Genomic DNA, 11,148 nt, shown 5'->3' on the forward strand with positions numbered 1-11,148 from the left:
GATATACTTTCATAGCATTAGTGCTCCAATACCTTATTAGGTGTATTTAAAGTAACTTTTGGGTTACACAAAGTTACACACAAAGATGCTTACACAGATTACAAATGCAGTATTACACACGCACAGGTATTTTGAGACTATTTTCACTCCATATAGATGCATCTAAAAACTGCAGGTAGCCATGATCAAAATAATACATAATCTACAACAAGTAGAATGTAGACATACCAAGAAATTATATTTGAATATAATGCTTTCTAATATGAGAGCGAAATTATACATATTTTTCTTTACAACTCGTAGTAGGCTTCACATACTCTGAGATGACGCTGTGGTGACGCAACTTCGTAATGACGTTTGCTTTCGTTGTGTCTGGATGAGACTCCTGCATCCAGCTATGGTGTCGGTCTTGAAGCTGCCCGGTCGCCAGAGGAGGACTTTCCTGCACAGCGACTGGACATCTGGCTGCTTTGCGCCTCACGAGGAGTAGAACAAAGAGGCGTCCCACACCACTGGCTGCTGTGGAGGGCAGCTCGCGCATCTGTTGCCTGGGTGAACTAACATCACGTTAGCATTTAGCTAGCTAGTTTGTGACCTAACAATGAGCCTGTTTGGTATATGTTCCAATGTCATGTCGTGTCTGCGTTCGAAAGCTGTTTTTCACTGAACCCACGTTCACGACCCGACAGGCTGCGCTCAGAGTGGGACCAGAAATGACTTTTATGTAACCTTAAAAAGGCAGATTTTTGGCAAGCACCGTTTTTTAAAATAATTGTGGGCTATGCGGTTGCTGCTGAGCTTAGCCGCATTGCCGGCAGATTTTGAGTTTTTGCTTCCCAGTTTATCTAAATGTGTTTGAAATTAACAAAACTGATGGCTATAAGCGAGTCAATAATCAGCTAAAAGGCCATACTGTCAATGGAATCTTTCCTGCAGATTGCTCCCCATTCTCTGGCCATCGTACTGGCCAGAGATGGAGGTGCTGAGGCATCAGCTGCAGCTGGTGTGTCAGAGAGCGACGAGCTTCCGAGACACCACACTGGTTATGAGATTTTTGCCGATTTTAAAGCAGAAAACTCTCAGCAGCATATATGGAACCAGCGGATTACTGAAGCTGTGTAGGAGACCTTCTTCCTGGGATGGATAGATGAACACGTGCTCCTGATCCAGGGAAAAGAGGACCATCTGGAGGTGCTAAGAGAGGGATGGATGCGGAGATCTCTTAACCCTCCGCGGGGCTTCACCATCAAATGCTTGGGTAAGGCCTACACACGTTCATGGGTTGTTTAATCTGGTCAATTCAAAGATATTTTCTTAGTTCTTAAGGAAGACTAATTAACTATTTCAATGGCATTGCAGAATTTCATTCAGAACCTCAAACAAAAACTGCTCACACATGCTTGAAAAATGACAATTGGTTTCATATGTTGAAATCAATGCATTTAGAGAAAGGGCAGCTATTTGAATCTCATTTAACTAGAATATTTGAAAAGATAGCCTCAGACTGTCCTGCTGGATCCCATATTACATAGGTCATATTCCCTATTTTAAAAAAAATCTTATATTGTTGCATTTTGTTCAAACTGCAGAGTATAACTTTAATAATAATGAAAAATTTTTTTTGCTATAGCTGTCACCATGTTACAACAGTTTGCTATGAAACAGATAATCTGTGAAAAGATCAATCTCCTCCACCTCCTCCCTGAGCTGCTACTGCTGTCTAAAGTAATGCACTATTCTGACCAAAAACAACCAATCAGAACCAGGAGGAGGGCAATTGACAGGGCCCCCATTTTTTTCTATTTCTATAAGAAAAAAAAAGTTGTTCAAGGGCCCTTGGAATTAATTATAATTCTCAGTTAAATGCTACATTGTTTTCCTGTCTAGTCAATTTTTGTGGCCTGTGTTCACTGTTTATTTTTATGTGAGGGTTTAATAATTCTCAGTTTTGAGAACTGCATGTTTAGAAATAAATTAAAGAGTTGCCAACTTTTACAAAATATTGTTTACATATTTGTTAAAGGTTCATTATTATGCTTCCTTGAAGAAGCTATAGGATAGGTCTGCAGGTTATAAAAAACACATTCATAATTTTCAGTACACAAAATCATTCACCGCCTCAGCTCATTAAAGAATGTGCTGTTTTAAGGCTATGTCATGATGCAAATAAACTGCTGCTGGCCACACCTGACAAATCAGTTTGTCAGGTGTGCACCTCTGGCAAATAAAAGTGGTCACAAGCAAGTCTCACTGGAGTATGTCACAACACACATTACATCTATTGATGAAATTTCAAATATATTGAGGTTATGTCACATCTGGTTTTCATGAAAAGCAAAGTTCTTTTTTCTTAAGTAAATCAAAGTAAAAAGATCAAGTTTAAAGTTTTTTTTTCGCGATAATTAGTATACAACATGCCTCAAATATTGATGTATTAAAAAGTCATGTCACAGTCTCATACTGTAATATTTACATTTTGGGAAAGAAATAAGAATACTTTGTACCTAATAGATTTTTTTGTCAATCTTAGACACTCGAAATTAATGACGTGGCTCCCTTTCCAGGTGATGTCTCTCCCATCAGTATGTCCCCTATCAGCCAGTCGCAGTTCATCCCACTGGGAGAAGTTTTATTATTGGCTGTCTCTGCTATGAATTCTGCCCACAAGAGTGTCACTCAGGAGACTCTAACAGAACACCTGCAGACATGTTTTCCAGGTAACACAATAGCCAGTCAACACAATTCACTGACATCTATTTTGATTATTCAGTTTACACTTGGTTAGAGCATAAACGGCAAACATATGGAACCAAATCTTCTAGAATGTTCAGTCACTTTACATTATAGAAAAACCAACAAAACAACAGACAACAAACATTAACTTGACAGATAAAAATTTTAACTTTGTAAAACATTCAGAAATGAATTAAAATTCCTTTCAGTGATAGATTCATTGCAAGCACAGCTGTAGCTGTCTATTGAAAGACAACCGTAGATTGTCCAGTCCAATTTAATTCCCAATCCTGAGCATACATAGCATAGCACTCTCTCTTACAAATTATCTTACAAATGCACACACACACACACACACACACACACACAACCACACACACACACACACACACACACACACACACACACACATATATATATGGATATTGTGGAGTCACAATATCTGGGATCATGAGCGCCCCCTGCAATGAGCCAAGAGAACTGCCTGTCTCACCTCGAATCGTTTCCCTGCCGTTTATGATTGCTTCTTCGTTACATACACTAACAGTTTTCCCATTCAAATGCTGGGAGGAGCAGCCGGTGAGGCAGCATCGAGCTGAGGCTCACCTGGGATTCATCAACCTCTCACTAACTGCACTGGCTGCCATTCTATGAGAGCATGCTCCTACTGCCTGTACGTCATCAATGAAATGGCTACAAAACATTTAATGCATGAACTAATTTTCCATAATTTAGCTTATGTATGTAACATACACTGTTTTTTTTGTCACCAATTGTGTGTGTGACGTGTTTTGTGTGCTGAGGAGCGATCTGCAAAAATGTGAGGGGTGTACTCACTTTTGTGAGTACAGAAAAGTGAGTAGTCACTTTTGGCTTTAAAAAGTATTTTAAAGTATTGTTAAAATAAAATTAATAAAATAAATGATGGCGCAGGCAGTATGCACCAAGTCACAAAAGCTTGGAGGTGTATTACCAGGCAACAGTGTATGAGGCTAACATGTAGTGGTGTGGACAGTGCAGAGGCAAGTATATTCTGGTAACCTGTCAGACTTATAATGCACAAGGGGAAATCCTTGTGCATTATAAGTCGTCTAGAGTTGAAGAAATGAAAAAATATTTTCTTGCATAGCAATGTTGGTGGTTGTATTAGGTCTTTTAATTAATTTACAATATATTTATTAATTCTGTAACTTTTTTGATATTTTCTTAGGTGTTCCTACACCAACAGAGGAAGCCCTGCACCACACACTTAGCTTACTGGTCCGAGAGCGTAAAATTTACCCAACACCCGATGGATATTTCATTGTAACTCCTCAAACCTACTTCATCACCCCAAGTCTTATTCGAACTAGCTCAAAGTGGTATCATTTAGATGAGCGAACATCTGACAGATACCAGCATCAGAAACAACAGCGGCATCAGCAAACTCAATGCATCTCTCCTCTTTCTGGCACCATAACACCATCCAATTCAGGGGGGTTTCTAGATTGCACACACACAAAGTCCAGCCAAAGCCACTGTGCAGGAGGTGATGATTTTTTTTACAGCAGTGGTCATGATCCACCCAGCCACCACACTACAATTCAGCGACCGTCTCCGAAAGAACACAGAGACACATACTCATCACAATACTCCCCACAAACACCTTCTCAGCAACCAGCCAGCAACTCAGAAAAGAACCGTAGTTCCCTGGGAATTTCGTTTAAGACAGATACCCTCATCAAGCACCGAGGAGGGCCTGTTGGAGGAGGAGGATGTGGGGACCTAGACAAGCAAACGCTGGGCAGTGCTACAGGAGGGAAAAAGTTTGGTTTGAAATTGTTTCGTCTGAGTTTTAAGAAGGATAAAGCCAAGCAATTGGCTACCTTCTCTGCACAGTTTCCCCCTGAGGAGTGGCCACTCCATGACGAAGAGGAACCCAACCACTTGCCCCGTCACGTAGAAATGGAACTTATACGTAGAATCAACCCTGACCTTACAGTGGAAAATCTGGCCCGACATACAGCAGTTATGAAGAGACTTGAAGAAGAACGCACTCAAAGGAGCAAAGCATCATCAGCCAATCAGAGCTCCAGAAGTAGAAGAAGTGGGCCTAGGCACAGAAAGCAATCTCAATCCAAACTTAGTCGCTCACAGAGTAAGATAAGAGCATTCCGCTTTGAAACAACTGATGGTAGCCATTTAGAGCTACCTGACAAAGATCATAGAGGTTACTCTTCCTCACTTGCACGATCACCAAGAGAGCAAGCTCTGGCTGTGGAGCGTCAACGAGCTCGACATCACCTTGCACACAGCATTCCCAACATCCTTGACTCATCTCAATTGCCTGTCACACCCGAATGGGATGTATCTGGGGAGCTGGCCAAGCGCCGCATGGAAATTCCTTTCCCTGAGCCAAGCCATGGTCCATCAACTCATTATTCCAAAGTCCATCGCTCACACTCTCACACTCAGGAGAGAAAATCAAGGAATGAACGAAGTAGCAAGGCTAAGGAGCGTTCTAGATCTATGGACAATTCTAAAGGGGCGCTAGATGCTGGCTTACTTGGACCACCACCTGATTATTATGATGACCGCAGTCATTATTTCACTGATGATTGCACTCTACGAGCTAATCAAAGCTCATCTCACTACACTCGAACCACACCACCCTCATCTAAGATTGCAGTCGATTCTGCTGGTTTGGATGGTGCCAGAAATTATGAGAAGATTAAGAGCAAGGACTGTTTACCAACATATTCACCTAAACCTCTATCTGCCTCCAACCCATCTGAGGATTATTTTCAGTGTACTGGTAACTCTGAAATTGCTCTTACAACAACAATTGTATTAGGAACTCAAGGCAAAAACAACCACAGTGGATTCATAGCAAACATTGCTGACAGGCAAACAGAGAGACAGACTTCCAGCCCCTCAAATGAGGATTTGTCAAATGTTGGACCGAAAGGTGGAAGCCTACCTCCAATACCTCTGTCTATCCCTGACCCTGCAATTTCAAATGGACAACCACCCCATAGTGCCTCTGCTGGCCAGGAGAAACACAAGGACATTTTTAGTAAAGATACGCTCTTCAAGCCGCCTCCAAGCCTCCCGCTGCCTGGCTATAGCTCCTTGAGGAAATCTACAGTTCTTGCCTCAATTACTCTATCTTCATCCTGTGACGCTCTTGATTCCCACAAAGGATTTGATTCTCCTAAACCACTTATAACAACTTTGTCTATTCCCAAAAAGGGAGTGGAGGCCACATCAAGTGCTGCAGAGAACTCTTTTGACTACTACAATGTCTCAGATGATGAGGAACTTGAAGATGAAGGGACTAAAGTTCAAAAAGGAGGGGAAAAACCTAAAGGAAGTGTTTCTGAGGTGGAAGAATGTGGAATAGGGACCATGCAGTGGTTGTTGGAGAGAGAGAAGGCAAGGGATTTACAAATGAGATTTGAAAGAACTCTTACTTTCTCTGGTGTTCAAGGAAACCATTCAGAGCCCCACCAGAGCCAGCATTCAGTCCACTCTGCTAGACTTGACAGTATGGACTCCAGCTCTGTTACGGTTGACAGTGGATTCAATTCACCACGGTGAGAGCATTAGTATTAATAATTTCTTGCAGAATTTTTTTAAAACATATTTTGTTGCATTTGTCTGCAAATGTTAAAGTAGGCTTTCTATTAAATCAATCCCATTCCTTATTATTTTAATATTATTTCTGTTAGTTTATTAAACCGTTTTATGTAGTCTCTTTTCCTACAATTTCATACACGCTCTTTCAGGGACACTTAGATCGGGTTTTTTGATATCGATTAAGATACCAATCATCCATGAGGCCAATCTCTGCCGATCATCGATCCCTGCTGATCATCGATCCCTGCTGATCATCGATCCCTGCCGATCATCGATCCCTGCCGATTGCCTAGAAGGGCTGTTAATTCTTTGCTTTAGGTCGAAATGATACTGTTATTTGGCAAAATGAAAAAAATATTTGGCAATAAATTCACCTAATTTAGACATAATAGATATATTTCAATACATACCTAAAATCTTTTTATTTAAATTTTTTAAAAGTTATATACTGCATCTTTAAGCAGACGTTCTGTGATCATTGTCTGGGGGAGGTTGAGCGGCGCCACCTCTGTGACGTATCACTACCAGTCGGGTTTATCGACGGTCCAAGAGCGAGAGCAGATCCCAGCGTCTTACACCGCTAACTCGAAAACGTTCATTATTTTTCGGGTTATTTGTTTAGCTTTCTGACCGAGTAAGTGTTGGTAATTTCGCTACTTTAGCTGCTATCTGGCCGCTCCGGATGTTTTTAGATAGCCTAAAGCCAAACTTGCTTGTTTTTTAAATGCCATTTTAGATTTATTGTGTTGTTGCATTTTGACATGCTTCACTCCCGATGTAATTTTCTGCTGCAACACGCAAACTTTCCCCCCCATTTCCACACGACAGGATTTGTTGTAGTGCACTTGCGCAGTGTGAATGAAACGAGAGCTGCGCACGCATGCTGCTAAGTGAGATAAATGTGACGCAATCACCGATCATACACTTTTTCACGGAAATCGGTTGAGGTGTGCCGATCGATCGGCACACCTCAATACTCTTACTCTTAAAAAGGGTTAATGTCTATTAACCCTTTAACAATGTCACATCACTTGTCTAAGTGATGTGATGACTTCCTGAAGGTGGCATTTCAGAATGAAACTTTTTGAGACTAAAGGCCAATTTCAAGGTGTTAATTATAAAGTTAAATGCCTTAAGTCATACTTGACTCATAAAGCATTTTCATAACAACTGAAGATAACACAGTTACTTGAGTGTGCCTAGAAAACACATACTACTACCCTTGTAAATATACTTTGTACTAACGTGTTAAAACTGCTAATTTACTTTACTGGAAAAATAGCTACCATCTCCTTACAGACATCTTTTCATGTTTTGTATCTGTCTTTTCAGAACAAGAGAGAGCTTAGCATCAAACACCTCTTCAATAGTTGAAAGTAACAGACGTCAAAACATAACCCTGAGTCCTGGACACCTCAGCACCACAACTGGCAGCGGTCCTCCTTTTTCCTTCCATGCTATTTCAGAATCTGCCACCACTCAACAGGAGAAACTACAGAAGCCCACTACCTGCCTTGCGTCAATCACCAGCGTCTAGTATCAGAACTAAGGGCTGAGTGAAGCACAAAGTCAGTGAAAACGGACAGAACCGCCTCAAGGTGTAGCAGCTCAACCTGACTGCTACACCATGAAACTGACAGACTGAACTAAGGAAGCTGTGATAGGTCAACTGTGGGAAAAAGAATCTAGAACAGATCTTTCTCTGTCTTGCAGATATGAAAATGTGCAGGCATCAACAAAGACATGCACAAATGAACTGTAACCACCTTGTTGGATTCGGTCTTTTACACACCAGTGCTCTAGTATTTTTTTATTCATATATTTTGGTTGAGGCATGTGTGTGTCAATAATATGTATTATCTATAATCTCAGGTTTGTTCTGTTTTGTTTGTTTTTTTCTCAGTCTCATTTCTGTTTTTCCAGACCAGTGTATCTCCTTCTGCTGGTGCTACACAAATGAGAGATGTACCTCTGCTGCGTACTGTTACTGATGCATTCTATTTAGTTGGCTTTTTCAGCTCTGGTGTCATATTAGCCACTTGCAGACACCCTTTAAGGAAAGACAGCAAGAAAAACATTTTTTTTCACACATTGGTATATTTTGTTGTAATTTAACATTCACAAGTCTTATTTCAAAATTTTCTGTAAAACTAACAACTTGTTGATCTTACACTTTTTCAGATAAATGTGACAAATCTTCTAGGTTTGAAAGTATTAGAAAGGAATTTTTACAGCTTTTTAAAATGTGACAAATTTGTGGCTTTATTGCCTTCAGAACTGCTTTTTGGTAAAGAGAATGTGAAAGACAATTTTTACTTCTGCCAATGTGGTGCTTCTTCAACAAAGCTTCTTTAGAAAAAAAGCTTATAAATTTGATGTCTAAAGCCCAACGATTTAGAAAATGGCTGAATTAGGTGCATTATTGTCATAGACAAATAAGTAATCAGTAAAGGATTTTTCCCCCTAGCACTTTCTGATCTATTTAGGAACTGTACTAGATAACTATCTAGTGACAGAACCCGTGTCACATTTAATACAACAATATTCAGGAAGGAGGCGGAGTCAGATAATTAAAAGCAAGCCTTAGCGTTTAGTTTTGTTTTATTTTAACTGTGAATTGAAAAATGGATGTTATACATTGATGACTGCCTGTGTGTTGTAAGTAATCCCCTACTTTAAGAAAATGAGACATTAAATTAAGGCATTTCAATTTATTTATATAGTGCCTATTTACTCAAATATTCTCTGAAGGCACTCTTCAAAAGGAAGACATATCAAACATTTTATATGCATAAAATGTACAGTTTCATACTAGCTAATAAGTCACCCACTTAAGTTCAATTTCTAATCAAAGTTGGTGGGAAAAAGCTAACTAAGACAACCCAGTTGGTTGCTTTGATTCACTGACTTTGAAGGACTCCTCTTTCTTGAAGAAGCAGATAGTGATGGTTTGGGTTGCAAACAACTATTCAAAGTTAACAATTGCATTAACTTTGCAACAATCCCTCATACTAAGAATGCATGCAGCAACAGTGGAGACCTCCTGTTTTAAGTGGTGAATGAACTCAACCTTTATAGCGCTTTTCCATTCATTTTACCCACCGAAAGAGCTTTACCCATTCCCACACACTTTTATACACTGCAGATTTAACTTGGGGTTAAATGTCTTGCACAGTCATTTTACAGGAAGAATCTTTCAGTGACCATCTTTTATCGTCTTTCATGCTTATAGCCAATGCAAGCAGCCGTTAACTATGGCTGGCTGATGGTTTGAGAAGATAGAGATGCATAAAACACAAAAGCAATGATCTAGGAGAAACACTTGTAAGCATCTGTCTGAGCTTGTAGTAAAATTTAAAGGGTGGAAAAAAGAGCCTGCTCATATTTGGCTTCTGCAACTGCTGTATGAACAAGAATGAATGAATAGAGACAGGTAGAGAAATGTGTGTCAACTATAGCAAGGGAACATAAAGTTGGTGGCAGCAGTAGCTCAGCTGGTGGTTTCCTTTAGGAATGTGACAGCTAAATAGAGCAGCAGGTAAGCTTAGCTTCCATGAAAAGCAAAAACATTGAGCTAAAGTTAAATGCAGAACTGGAGAATAGTAGGATATTTTAACTGAGTGAGGCAAGGTGATCCAGCAGCATAACTTCTAAGATGGCTCAGAATAATCTACAATTTTATCAAAAGGAAAATCCTAAAACTACTGGAAGTTGATAAATATGGACATAAGTTACAGCAATGTCTGAGCTTCACAGATTATTTTTACAGCAGCATGTTTGTGGATTGCATCAGTTGTTAAATAGCACAGCTAATTCCCCTCGTTTCATTTTACTGCCTCTTTATAGTTCAAAGCAGAAAACACTGGCAGGCAGAAACACTGAATTTGGGGATGTGATTCTAAAGCAATGTCTCAACACAACAGATAACACTGCATTTCCACCCTCTGTGAGTCCATTACAGCATTTGAACTTCATACATTTTATTTGTCAGAGATCTTCTACCCCCAGCTGTGATGATCAATAGAAGAGATGGTTTGATCTTTCTCTTTCTCTCCACTTTGCTTCTGCTCTGGGTCTTCATAATCTAATTCATCTGAGATTTGGGGTCTTGGTTTAGGTAGTATTCAAGCTTTTGAGCTGTTGATTTGCTTCTCTGTTGTAAAAAGAAGTGCCTTGTTGCTATAGTTACACATCATTGCAACTGCCCAAAAAAACAATGTACAAGCAAAGATTCTTCCTGCTGGATAGCATTTAAAAACAGGGAAAGACTCCAGAAAGCAAGATTTTCAACAGACAAAAAGGGAAAGGGTATGTAAAAAACAAAAACCCATAAGGAATGTAACAGCTACTCCAACGAGGTGTTATCTTGTGTAATTCTTGAATCAATGGTGCTAGAAATATATCTCATCCTTGTACTTAAAGGTTTATGCAGCACAATACAGAATGCATTTCATTTCCCCCCACAGGATTTATACCATTACCTATGTGACAGTGGCTAACTACTAAATTTTATAATACCGAATAAATCATTAGGTGAAAAAAGACTTTCACTTCTTGGACATTAAGGTTTTGTTAAAAGAGCAACAGTACCTAGACTTATCAAAGATATAAATGTCATTCATTTTTCCAAGGTTTTATGTTTTATTTGAACACTTGTTTTTCCAAGATGAAATAAACATCCACCAATAAATTTTAAAAAACATTAGTTGCACAGGTTGGTAAGGTATAATAAATTGTGATTGTGTTTTGCAAATATTTACCTGCAAAAGTCAGCATCTTTCGCTCATGACTGTAATC

At 39.6% G+C, this 11,148-nt stretch overlaps 1 protein-coding gene across 3 annotated transcripts; it reads left to right on the top strand.

Moving 5' to 3' along the window:
* Positions 1 to 384: 384 nt before the first annotated feature.
* On the top strand, positions 385 to 10,895 carry LOC129354146 (storkhead-box protein 2-like). Of its 3 annotated transcripts, none has more exons than XM_055023651.1 (5): positions 385 to 552; positions 1,073 to 1,258; positions 2,565 to 2,717; positions 3,944 to 6,308; positions 7,684 to 10,895. In XM_055023651.1, the coding sequence occupies exons 2-5, from the start codon at positions 1,210 to 1,212 to the stop codon at positions 7,886 to 7,888; spliced, it is 2,772 nt and encodes a 923-aa protein (XP_054879626.1). In that variant the 5' UTR covers positions 385 to 552; positions 1,073 to 1,209; the 3' UTR covers positions 7,889 to 10,895. The 3 variants fall into 3 exon arrangements, with proteins under 3 accessions (XP_054879626.1, XP_054879627.1, XP_054879628.1); XM_055023652.1 differs by having other exon boundaries at positions 1,084 to 1,258; XM_055023653.1 differs by having other exon boundaries at positions 1,087 to 1,258.
* Positions 10,896 to 11,148: the final 253 nt, after the last annotated feature.

The sequence above is a fragment of the Poeciliopsis prolifica genome, unplaced genomic scaffold, assembly GCF_027474105.1.
Source record: "Poeciliopsis prolifica strain line A6 unplaced genomic scaffold, Auburn_PproV2 SCAFFOLD104, whole genome shotgun sequence".
NCBI lineage: Eukaryota > Metazoa > Chordata > Actinopteri > Cyprinodontiformes > Poeciliidae > Poeciliopsis > Poeciliopsis prolifica.

Excerpts from the sequence above, each read along its gene's own strand:
- LOC129354146 (XM_055023651.1), top strand. The coding sequence starts at position 1,210 with ATGCGGAGATCTCTTAACCCTCCGCGGGGCTTCACCATCAAATGCTTG. Across the intron at positions 1,259-2,564 it reads CTTCACCATCAAATGCTTGG|GTGATGTCTCTCCCATCAGT; the intron begins GTAAGGCCTACA and ends CTCCCTTTCCAG. Across the intron at positions 6,309-7,683 it reads AGTGGATTCAATTCACCACG|AACAAGAGAGAGCTTAGCAT; the intron begins GTGAGAGCATTA and ends CTGTCTTTTCAG.